Genomic DNA, 13157 nt, shown 5'->3' on the forward strand with positions numbered 1-13157 from the left:
TTTAGATTTAATATTTGACATGTAGATTACATTATATTTTTGCGAGGAAATCACATTTTGTAAATATTGCTGTAAATGTGGTCAAAAGTAATCCCCATGTGTTTTTTAAACGTGGTTTGTTGCTAAATGTTGCAAGAAGTTACTATTTATTTTAGCAAGTGCAACTTTACAAACGGCACCCCATTGCCTAATGTTCTTTTCCCAAAGGAATGATGCTAGAGAAGGTGACTACATTTATTTGATAAGGACTGCAGTATGTTTGTTTCATAGAAGTCAGTTAATTTTGGTTAAAAGTCCAACACTTGATCCACACTCCTGACCAGAAGGGGGTGCTAATGCACCAAAAGCTAGATGCTAACCGTTGTAATGCTACAGGAAATAAGACGAAGAAGAAGAAACCAAGCGGAAGTGCTATTTCAGCAGCTCACTGCAACATGGACAGCGAGGAAGACTCAGTGGAAGAAATTGTTGAAGGTGTGTGACATATCTGTGCTAACTTGCTACACGACAACCACTAATTCGAAACTACATTTTAAATTCTGCGGTGGCTTTTCTTCATCAAATCAGCCCATGTCAGTGTATTTACACCCGGCCCAGCAACTTCCCAAGCCGGGGACTTTATTTTGTTCAAGAGTCCGAGGCTAAGGACAGGTGTTAGCACGCTCTTCTTTTTCTTTTTCTTTTTTTTTTTGAGCCAATGATCTTTTCATTGAAAAAATAAATAAATAAAAACCCTAGGCACACCCCTAACCAAAAATTATTAAAAAATAAAATTCAACTTCGTAGAATATATTAACAATATACACTCTTTCTCATCAAAGTGTCTTTAATAGGAAACAAAGAAACACAAATATAAAAGGTTATGATCTTTCACATTTCTTCTTTCTAATAAAAAGTACAATTAACATTCTGCCGTCATTCTTGCAAGAGTTTTTGATGGGAGTCAAATGAACAACACAAAAATCTACAACTGCAATTATCAATTTTTATCATATTTGTAGATTTTTGTGTATATATATATATATATATATATATATAAACATATAATATGATAATTATATAATTCAATTTAGTTATGTATTGTTAAATGTTAAGTGTCAGATTTGATCCAAATGCTTTTATATGATGGATGTGACATTCAAGAATGAACTGAATCTAGTTTTACATAAACAATGAGAACTGAGTTTCGTTCATTTTCATTATTTGATGAATGTTTTTTAGACCATTTAGGTGAAACCCCAATACAGTGGTTGAAAAAAAACCCTGGTTTAGATAATATAAGTAAAGGGAATTTACTGCAAAACGCTACTTTTAAAAAAAAATTTAATCACTACTCGAACAAAAGTTGTTACATCTCTTTTTTTCAGTTTTAACACTCCCGTATTATACATATACCAAGTCTGACAGCAAAAAGGATCCCTAATTAGTAATGATAACTGTTTTTTAGAATGTTCCTATAGTATCCTTCTATATTGTGTCAGTCTGAGTTTTCTGCTGATGATCAAACACTACAGTGTTTATGTGAGTTGTGACTGACAGTTTATTGTTTGTAACTCTTTTATTCACATTTCAGCACAGGACATGAGCAAACAGAGTTTATTTTTTAATTTATTTTATTTTTTACATTTCTGCCAATCTCTGGTCTTTGTGAGTGTTTTAAACTCAAAGTAGGAAACCATTATGTCTGCAGAGGGGTATTCCATAAAGCGTGTTATGTTCAAACTCTGAGTATGTTCAGGCTCAAATGAGGGAAACTCAGTATCCCATTCCAAAAAGCGAGGTATGTTCTTCTCTGAGTATGTTACCCGGGCAACATTGTCCGTGAACTAAACCTGGTCGCTGGCAGGTTTTATCAAAGAAACCCTGGGTTTCTACCTGGCTCCGCCCACCTGAACACCGTTTCTTAACACTTTAATAAACTTTAACACTTTTCTCTGAAACACATTAGTAACATCACACACCACAGACGTGTTCACATCATTACTAATGTTGTGTTGCTTTACGTCTTTTTTTTTTTTTTTTGTGATAACGGTAATTTTCTTTCTAACATTGTAGATGTAGATCATTAAGTGAAAGTCACTGAGAGGTTGATCTGCATTAAAACATCTACTGACGTCTGTAGTAAAGTTCTCTGAATAAAAACCTGTGGATAATATAAAGGAGGAGATGATCATTTAAATAAATAAACTTTTATGTCTCGATTGTTGTTTTATATTGTTATACAGTTAAGTCTGTAGATCATACATCTTTGAAGGTATGATGGTGCAGTGAAGTGTGAACTGCTCTTGGAAGCGATGGGTCGTGGGTTCGCGTCCCGCTTCAGTGTTTTTTTCATGACATTGAGACGTTGAGATGACTCTGGCGACAATATTACATTAAGAATCAATATAAATGATGTGATATGAAGCAGTAGCCACTGTCTTTATATCCAGTGTAACAGGAGGGCTCTCTATGAAGTCATCTTATGCTGCTGACACGTCTCCTCAGACACACTTTATTCATATTATTCACCGCTCGTCACGTCACTGAAGCAATAAAGTGATGAATTGACCAAAAAGTGTGACTAATTACGGGTGATTTAAGCCACTATAGTCACTGAAGACTGAACGCACCTTTAGAACAGGCTCATATTCATCAAACAATGGCTTATTTCACCCATTAGGGTGAATATATCACTATCTTCCGTTTGGTTGTCATGGCAGTTTGAGTATTCTCTGATCCATTGATGATGGCTTTTTATTGCGCGCGTGCACGTAAGTAACCCAAGGTTAACATACTCAGGGTTGATTAACCCACTTCATACCAGCTTTAATGGAATCCGATACCCAGAGTTTCCCATCGCGGGGTATGTTGACCCAGAGTTTATGGATAGACTCAGAGTTTGTTAACCCTCCTTTATGGAATACCCCTCAGGTAAGTTGTATTCACAGTAAATAATGAATTTGTGTGTGTGTGCATGTCTTCTCATTGGTGGGAACTTTCCCATTCTTAGAATTGGGGTGGGGCCTCATCCCTTTGTGGACATAGGGTGTGCGACGCGTCTGTGGATGTAGTGTGTCGGCTTACAGTATGTGTGCACGGTTCATATGTTATTTGTGAAGCTTTGTGTTACATTTAAACAATATGTAGGCTGTTGCTATTGGTCCGGACCCGGAACCCAGTTAATCCTATAGTTCCGGCACTTCCTGTTGTTGGTAGTTCTGGCACTTCCTGGTGTTGGTAGTTCCGGCACTGCTGGACCCATGTCCTTCTAGCTATAGTTCTGTCAGTTTTATGTTAACCCTAGCCCTATCCCTAATCCTAACCCACGAAATACCCTAAAATGTTAGGATTCGAACCCACACCAACGGAAGGAAGAATCCCTGAGTTTAGCGCCTTAGACCACTAAGCCATCCTAAAACAGTGGAGGCACATTATGCTTATGTAGAAAAGGTCCTAAATAGTGCCGGAACTATAGCCAGGTTTGTCTGAGGTTCGGGTCCGGAATTATAGACACTTCTTAATGTGTATTGTTTTGTGTGTGTGTGTGTGTGTGTGTGTGTGTGTGTGTGTGTGTAGGTCCATTGGATGATGACGGTCAACCTCATGGTTTCTGCACAGTGACCTTCTCCTCCAGCGATCGCTTTGAAGGACACTTCATTCACGGAGAGAAGAACGGGAAGGGAAAGTTCTTCTTCTTTGATGGCAGGTATTAAGCAGGCAGCATTTTTGTTCTTCACAAAATATTTAGAAAGGACAGTAAAGCAGTTGATTTAGTGTTGTTGGAGGAAATCAGACCCTTAGATAACTTTCACACTGCACACGTCACATACTCCCTAAGCTTTATTGCTCTGAGGCCAGTCCTAACCTGCTCTCCCTTTTAATATTATATCTTTGATCCACATTCTATGTGGAAAACATAGTTTCCTTCCAAAATCAAGAAATTCACCGTGATTGACAAACGTAAAAAATTGTGAAGGAACTTGTATTCCATGTTTCTTTTCAGCATGTTTTTGATAGATAGATGGATAAATACTTTATTAAGAAAGTCCGTGCTATGGCTTTGGTCCTTTAAAAAATGTCAACATATTTTGTAGGGATGTTCCGATACAACTTTTTCACTTTCGATACGATATGATATCGCAGCGTTGAGTATTGGCCGATATTGATATTGATCCGATACGATATTAGCATGAATCATAGATACTTTTATTACTTCATTTGTATTGTGGAGTATTTGAAAAGGCTTGATCAAGTGATGTTACTCAAACAGAGAACAATAGTCAACAATTCATGTTCATGTTGGGTGTGGGATACATATGTATGTGTATATACATATATATGCATGTTTGTGTATCCATAAAATGAAGAGTCCGTCCTTAAGACTGCTCTACTGTAAAGTGTTTTGAGATACCATTGGTTATGATTTGGCGCTATACAAATAAAAGATTGATTGATTGAATTCAAGTTCACTTCAGTTATTTTTTACTGTCAGTATATGGTGGGAACAACTGAGAGCAGGGACAAAAACTACAAAAACTTATCGTAGAGCTTATATCGGAGATTTTAGATGCAGTCCGATAAAATCTGATATTCGTTTTCTGGCTTATTTCAGACCGATATCAATATCGGATTGGGACACCCCTAATATTTTTATTTATTCATATCCATAGTTTGCTGCTGACCCCCAGGCACAATCTTTATTTTGCACATCAATAACATTACTAACCTTGAACAGTGCCATAATGTTGTTTCATGTATTTAAAAACCAATCTGATCTGTTTTATGTGTTAACTATCTCAATAAATTGGTTCTAATCTTACCAGCTGACCAAAATAATGAATACACTATATAGTCAAAACAAATTAAACTGGACGTGCACAGTATGCCGTGGGTTAGGATTGGGGTCAATTATAATTCTTATTGAAGGCGGATCACGAGGGAGACCGAAGCCGTCAACCTGAGTAAACAAAGACACAATCTGAATTGAACAGATTTTCCTGTCCTAAACAAATTGAGACACGTCCCGAACGTCTTCACCCACTCCAGTAAAAGACGCGTGGTGAAAGGCACTGAGCGCAGGGACAGACCCAGGAAAAAAAAAATTTTTACATTTTTTTATTTAAGTACCTGGAGTAGATCCCCTCCCGAGGCCGAGCGGAAGGGACCACAGAGATCACTCCCTTGCGCAGCAGGGATGTGATCTCCTCCTGTAACACATGGGCCGACTACCTGGGCCCGAGAGTGATTCACGCTGGCAAAACGAGGAGGAACAGATGCAATATGCATCGTGTAACCCTTCGATATCGTCCGTAACACGCAAGGCGGAGCCGCGAGCGCTTATCTCTCTATCTTCAGGGAGAGAGATGTCAAGTGCTCTGGTGCACCCAAAGAGGAGCCATACACGGAGCAATGACGCCCTCTCTCGGAGGCAGACCGTAAGCGACAGGAGAGCCCAAAAGTGGCGTAAACAATTTAACAAGGTTGAGCCAACGGGCTCACTCCTGAACAACCATGTTGCTCATCACCTCTTCCATAGCCTGCACGGAGCAGCGTTGGGTGCGGAGACACACGTCGGCAACCGTGGATATTTCCTCCATCCTCACAGAGTTCAGCCTGATAGGCAGTGAGGAGAGAGAGGACCTTCAGCGCCCTGACTGAGAAGACAGCGGCCGCATATGTCTTAGCAGACAGGTCCGACTGGAGACAATTCGCTCTGGACGGTAACACGGGTCTCCGAGGGGGGACAGCGGGCTGTCGCGGGAGCAGGTGAGCCGCAACGAGAGGCTCCACCGGTGGCATACAAATCAGTCCTAGGCTCTCCATTGCCTCACAGTCAAGGGATGACACACCTGACATGGGGTCTTCCCGGTGAACGGACGGTCCTTCCAGGTACAAGCTACTTCCACGAGCAGCTCAAGAAAGACGGGAAGAATTTGTCTCGCAGCGTCCTTAGAAAAGGAGAGCTTCTTCCCTTCGTAGCGGGACCTGGTGATTTCAACCACTACGGTGGGGCACAGAAAGGCCAGCTTCTGAGGAATGCAGACAGAGGTTGCATCCCATAGTGAGACATGAAAGACATTATTTTTATGGTATTTTATAGCTGATTTAAGACATGGGTCAAAACTGACTTGTTATCCTAAGAGATGCTAACATAAGAGGAAGGTTAAGATTTATGGGGTTATTTTTTAAAGGCTCAGTAATTGTGATTAACTGTAATTTGAACTTCAGTAATTGAGATTGTAATTGTAATTGACTTTCAAGGGAAAAAGAATAATTGCAATTTTATTTGTAATACAGAAAAAATGCATGTAAATAAGAAATACAATTGACCCCAACCCTGGCGTGGGTTTGTAAAACCAGAGTTCAAATGGTTTCTAATGAAGCTACAGAATTGTTGCGTGCAGATGTTTTTCCTTGTGAAGCCAGGTGAAATGAAAATAATGTCCATCTCCCCCACCCTCCACAGTACTCTGGAGGGTTTCTATGTAGACGATGCTCTGCAGGGTCACGGTGTGTACACGTATGAAGACGGGGCTGTGCTCAAAGGAACGTATGTAGATGGTGAACTCAATGGTCCGGCGCACGAGTTCGATGCAGAGGGTCACATGGTGTTCAAGGGCCAGCACAAAGACAACGTCCGCTGTGGAGAGTGTTGGCTCTACAACCCTGTGAGTCCACTCACTGTCACTGTGTTGTTAGCTCAGTCCAGTGCATAATTGATCATTAATTACAATTATGGCAGAATTATAGTTGGGTTGGGGTCGTTTATATTTGTAATTACATAATTGATGATTAAATACAATTATTGCATGCTTATAATTTAAATTGTAATTGAACAAATATGTTGGAGTCGTAATTGTAGTTAAATTGTAATTGAGCTCAGATAATTGACATTGTAATTGGCCTGGACATTCTACAAAAACTGTCAATTAAATTATTTGATAAAACACAAAACTGGGTAACCATGTTACAGATCTAGGGCCATTATGTAATAATTAAAATATGTTTCCTATCAAGTTTACTGGTCAGTTCTCTTGAGGATCATTTTACCATTTAAAAAAAAATGTAAATTTAGGGGTATACTGACACAAAAAAGGCTCAGACACCCACACCAAAAATATTAATACCAATATTTTCATGGATTAGGAAGCCTAACAAGGTAACCTATAAATAAGAAACAAATTAGATTATAGGTAATATTTTTTAGTGTATTTTATAGCTGATTTTAAAATTGACCCGTTATCATAAGATATGCTAACAGAAAGCTAACACAGGACAAAAGTGAACTTTTATTAGGTTATTTATTTCAGGCTCAGTAATTGTAATAAATTTTAATTGAATTTTGGTAATTGAGAATGTAGTTGTAATTGACTTTCTGAGAATAAAAAATGATTGTATTTTAATTGTGGTTGGAAAAAATGCTGCTCACTATAATCATAATAGAATTGTAATTGAACATGGGTCATTGAAAATGTAATTGTAACTGAAAAATGTAATTGATCCCTACCCTGACTCACACAGTGTGTTGTGCTATTCTTTGGTTGAAGGATGGAGGCTGTGTGTTTGGTGCGGTGAACAAAGATGGAGAGATGACCGGTAACTCCTTGGCTTATATTTATCCCGACAACTTCACAGGTCTGTATGGGAGCTTTGTAGACGCTGAGCTCATCCAGGCTGAAGTCGCACAAATTGTCTTTGGCCAGGACGAGAAGCCTCGCTTCAAAACTTCACACAACAGTAAGATATCAACCAAACCACCGTGTTTTTGACTGGGTTAAAGTGCTGTAGTTTATAGAAGCCATCATAGTTTTAGTCTTTGGCTTTGTTGGAAATGTCACAATAACGTACTATGCACCACAAACACAATGAGTATATACTGTCTACTAGGGATGTAACGATTAATCGTAAGGCAGTTAAAAATCGATTCATAGGTATCACGGTTTACATCGATGCTGTGAAAATTGAAAACTTTTTTTAAACAGCAGAGGGCACTATCCAGAAGTGTTGGCGGTGGGCGGAATCTGCTACTGCTTTCTTTCTGGCCGCCTTATACTCTTAAACATGTTCATAAATGATTCCTTCCCCCTTTAGCACCAAAAGAATATCTGTAATATTACGTGAATATCTGTAAAAGTCACGTTTTTGTATTAGCTCTGTCTGCTAGCATAGCATCTCTTCTTCACTGCAAGATATCTGCATGCCAACCGACCACTGGGTTACCAGCGCCCTCTGCTGATTCAAAGAAATATCTGCCCTAAATACAGTAAAATTACTTTTTTTTTTTAAAGTCCATTTGTACATTTTCAGTTGCACTTTTAAAAAGAAAAAGAACTATTATGCATTGTTTACTATAGAGCCAGAATTTAAATTAATAGTCTTCTTCTTCATTTGTATTATTTTTTTATTTATTTCATTCAAGATTTATTTTTAGTTCAAATGCATTGTTTTGAATAGTTTATCAAGGGATTCTCTTGACAATGAAAAATAAAGGGAAAACATTATAGTTTTTTATTGGAATATTTTTCAGTCATCATTTTTCTACAGTCCCATTTTGTAAAATAAATCGTGAGAGAATCGTATCGTGAATCGAATCGTATCGGGAGTTGAGTGAATCATTACATCCCTAATCCCTACTGTCTACTATATACTCATATAATCATACAAGTATGATTAGGATGACGAGTGTTCCCACTGAAGTATATTTCCAAGTTTCCCAAGATGCATTTGGAACTTACGACAAAAACCTGAAGCACACTGAGGCTAAATATCTCTGTTGATTCTCCACCTTTGAAAGTTCTGAAAACGTTTGAAGTGAGAAAATGACCAAGTACAATATCAACATCTGGTCATTTGATGCATAAAACTTACATATACACATTTCATTGCAACATATTGGAGATTTCATATTGCCCTCCATTGTGCTACTGACAAAACTTCTGTTTAACTTTTAAAACAAGAGCCCTGTTTACAAAAGTGTTAAAAAAAAACTAATGGAAGACAAGAAGTGATGGTTTTATTTTGAAAAGGGGATATTGATTTTTAGCTTGAAGCCGGTCCCAGGACGATTTTACATTCCGCTCGCACTGCATCATGGGCCGGCCATCTTGGAATGCTGGCAATCGCTCCTACAGTGCATTACACAATTAAAGTTGTCATAAATCGCTCAGTTCTCAAGCAATTTTCACCGTGTTTCACGGGGCATATTTTATTTAATTGGATCGGAGCTGTATGACCTACCAGTAAAAAGATCAGTAGGGGACAAAGTTCATGTCACACGTTTTATTCACGTTTTAGTTGTTTCAAAATTTGATATTGTTAGTCGGTGAAAACTCAAAAAGGTTTTATTTCTGTCAATAAATGTATGAAATTGGAATGAATTTTTACAGGTTGTATTGAAAGTTTATTCATGTAATAAGAGTGTGTGAGAGCGAGCAGTTTGTGTGTGCGTGACTAGTGTCCGCAGTGGGCGTGACCAAACAAGGATAGGATGCAGCAGCATTGCTGATATTTTTTTTTTAGCTTGTGACAGATTTCATGCATGATGGGAAGAAATGTCATGTGTGTTGAACGTCTGACAGGCCACACCCACTAACATTTTGGTCCAATCTTGTTGTGTCAATGAAAACTCACCCATATATCGTCATGTTTTAGTCATAAAGTATGGAAAATATGCAATGTAATATACTCTTCATATTCCTGCACAATATTCTGGCAATTTGCAATATAACAAGGACTCGAGCCTTCAGGCAGCTAGTACCGTGCACTTTAGCACTTTAGCATTATGGCACTTTAATTACCACACTAGCACTTTACAATCCACGATGTAAAATTATCATGGTCCTCAAATTCTAGGTCTAGGTCTATCTTTTATCTCTGCACTGGATGTCACATAGATTGTTCACGGCTATTGTATGCTACCTGTCTTTTTATAATGCTCTGTGTTTTATTCATTATTGATGTTTGTTTTATGTTAACGCCAACCTGTGCTAATAGGACATGGGAAGGAAATTAGCCTCCTGGCTACAAATCCCATGTATTTACATGGAAATGTTTCTTAATACACATTGTCCCATTCAAAATAAAATAAAATCTTAAATAAGTTAAAAAAAAAACAAAAAAACCCTCTTAAATAAAATCTAAAAAAAAATCTTAACATTTAAAAATATCTTTAAAAAACATATAAGAAAATAAAAAATATATTTATAGTTTAAATATTTTAAAAATAAACAAAATAAACAAATCTTGAAAAGCCATGTTTAGCTCGTCACTGTCTCATTACCGTCATGAAAAAAAAATGTCAACGAAATAATTTTGTCATTGTCTTTGTTGACGAAAACATCAGTGGATCAATGGGGGAACATTGTTTCATACCTGATACATCACAAAATATTCTTGGATGACACATCATACATCTACTTTGGTAGTGATAGCTGTGTATTTTATCATATTTAAACACAACTGCCCAATGATGACACGTCTCCTTCCCAGGTCCCAAGTACTCGTATGATAAGTCCACCTCCTCCTGCATTGCCACCCATGCTCTGCTGCCAGATCCTTATGAAAGCCTCAGGTAGGTTAGCCTGATATCAAAGTCGCCACTGAACTCTGAAGAATCCCAGTGTTCCTGATGTCATTGTGTGTATCAGGGTGTTTGTGGCAAATTCCAAGATTAAAGGAGCAGGACAAGGTTTATTCGCCAAGGTTGATGTAGAGCCTGACACAGTGATGGCATTTTATAACGGAGTCCGCATCACCCACTCTGAGGTATGACTTACAGAAGCCTGCTCCAACCTTAGCCTCAGTAATACAAGAGGTGTGTGTGTGTGTGCGTGTGCGTGCGTGCGTGCGTGTTGCTTTCATTACTTTAGCAACCAAAGGCTGTCATTTTTGTTTTATAGAAATCCTCATGAAATAACACAGTATTGTCTTAATTTAAATATGAACGCTCAATAGCCAGAATGATTAAAATATACAGTATCTTATTGACATCCCTGATTGCTGTCAGATTCAGAGCGATTCTATTGGCTGCCCCACATGGCTCCTCATGGCGTCCATTGGCCAACCTGTGAACTTCAGTTCAGTGCAGCGTGGACGGCCATGTTGGCTCTCTGTTTAGTCGTTTCTACACAAACCATGGCTCATACTAACATACTATTCATACTACGTCTGACGTAAAAAAAAAAAAAATTATATAGTGCCTTCACATTAGATAGTATGTGAGGAATACCCGGATATTGTTTACAAAATTTTCAGGACATCAGACGCACTTCTGTCTCATAATGTTCTGAAATTGTTGAACATGAGAAATTTGTTCATGTTTTTAAAAATAAATGTTTTTCTAAGGCAATGGTTTTTATATTTTTTATGTTACTAGTGAAAAAATAATGAACAGTAAATGATTATAAGACACAGAGGCAAGCTACAATGACCTCATGCAAAGGATTTTCAATATTCGCGAGTGGTGAAATATCCCAAAAGTTGGGGTTCAAAATAAAAATGACATGAAGAAAATAGTTTTATATCCCAAGAAAGAGCAACCTTTATGCTATAAATTAAAACATAGATCAGATTTTTTTTCTTACATTCCCACATGTAGTTATGGGCCAATAAAAATAGTAAAAAATAAATAAATAAATAAAGTATTTGTTCAGATTTCCAGAGACTGTCACCCAAGAACCAATGTATATATGTGACTAATCATTAGCGATGTGAATAGTCTATGTACATAGCTCAAAGCTGATCAAAATACAGGGAGATGAGACATGTAAGGTGTTTACTGAAGGCCCAAACATGATCCAGCTTCCAACACAACAAACTTTTGTTTTAATTTTGAGGGGCTGGCATGTCCACCAGATAGTATTTATAGCAGTTATTTTTGTTTATTCTGAGAGAGTAGGTGGAGCTGAATTACTATACAAAATTTAAATTTCCTATGTGGTTAAGTTCCTGAGATATTAGAAACTGAAAATGGAAGAAAAATAAGGATGTGCAAAAATCAACACATTCCCCTCTCAATAAAATGTTCATATCTCAAAAAGTGTTGATCCTATCAAACTAAAAATGTGCAGTGTGCCTATTGAATAATCACAAAACCAGTGGTAAAAATGTTGATTTTTTTTTTTGACTGAAGTGCGTGTGCCATTTTTTGAAATGACCCAGTAGGAAGATGCTAAGCTAGCTGTGTGCTGGTGGACTTCACAGGTTGATAGCAGAGACTGGGCTTTAAATGGAAACACAATCTCCTTAAATGAAGACACGGTCATTGATGTACCACAGCCATTCGATCAGCTGGACAGATACTGTGCCTCTCTTGGTCACAAAGCCAACCACTCGTTCACTCCCAACTGCAAATATGACCCGTAAGTATGAGCGAGTGAATGAAGTCCTCATTCAGTCAAACAAAACCAGTCCTCATCTTGTTTAACTTAATATTTTATCTTTGACTGGCTCAGCTTCGTTCATCCTCGCTTTGGGCCAATCAAGTGTGTTCGAACCCTGCGTGCTGTGCAGAAAGGGGAGGAGCTAACTGTTGCCTACGGTTACAATCATGAAGCTAAGGAATCCAACGGCCCAGAAGCTCCTGAGTGGTACAAGCAGGAGCTCCAAGAGTTCCAGAAGAGCCAGATGGCTGCAGTCGACCAGTGACGGAGTAGAACTATGAACTGTTAGCAGCTGCTCTCCGCTAATCTCAAGGTCCTCTTTAGGCACAACTACAGAGGATAGCGCCCTCTGGTGTGAGGGGCTTTGCGCTATTAAATCTACACTCAAATGTTTGCATCTGTGTCTAACTTATGGAAATAAAGTGTTGTTTTAGTTTCTATCCAGTATTTCAACAATTTTATCTTTGTTTTGTAGTAGTTTGTGTCCGGGCGGCCTTCACCACATTCTGTCAAAAAATACATCTGTTAACTTATTCAGCTAACCTTACATACCCATTAGGGTTAGGTGAAATTAATGCATATAAAAGAGCATGTTTGTAGCATTAGCATTATCCACTTGACTGTAGATGAAAAGCATTGTCCTTTTTCTACTCCAATTATCTGTTCTAAAGGTAGAGGATCAGCTCACACTTAATCTTTTGTTTGATGTCAGTAAAAAAAAAAAATGGATATGGCTCCTGATTCAACGGTGACTTGGGTCATGGACTAGTTTTCTTTGGTTTGACATTCCAGTTT

The 13157-nt window shown here is 38.1% G+C and overlaps 1 protein-coding gene across 2 annotated transcripts; it reads left to right on the forward strand.

The window, feature by feature from the left end:
* Positions 1-339: 339 nt before the first annotated feature.
* Positions 340-12823, forward strand: setd7 (SET domain containing 7, histone lysine methyltransferase). 2 transcript variants are annotated; one of them, XM_028459016.1, is made up of 8 exons: positions 340-474; positions 3559-3688; positions 6449-6650; positions 7530-7719; positions 10471-10552; positions 10629-10746; positions 12184-12341; positions 12435-12823. In XM_028459016.1, the coding sequence occupies exons 1-8, from the start codon at positions 435-437 to the stop codon at positions 12625-12627; spliced, it is 1113 nt and encodes a 370-aa protein (XP_028314817.1). In that variant the 5' UTR covers positions 340-434; the 3' UTR covers positions 12628-12823. The 2 variants fall into 2 exon arrangements, with proteins under 2 accessions (XP_028314817.1, XP_028314818.1); XM_028459017.1 differs by lacking the exons at positions 10629-10746; positions 12435-12823 and having other exon boundaries at positions 12184-12335.
* The last annotated feature ends 334 nt before the right edge of the window (positions 12824-13157 follow it).

This window comes from Gouania willdenowi, chromosome 10, assembly GCF_900634775.1.
Source record: "Gouania willdenowi chromosome 10, fGouWil2.1, whole genome shotgun sequence".
NCBI lineage: Eukaryota > Metazoa > Chordata > Actinopteri > Blenniiformes > Gobiesocidae > Gouania > Gouania willdenowi.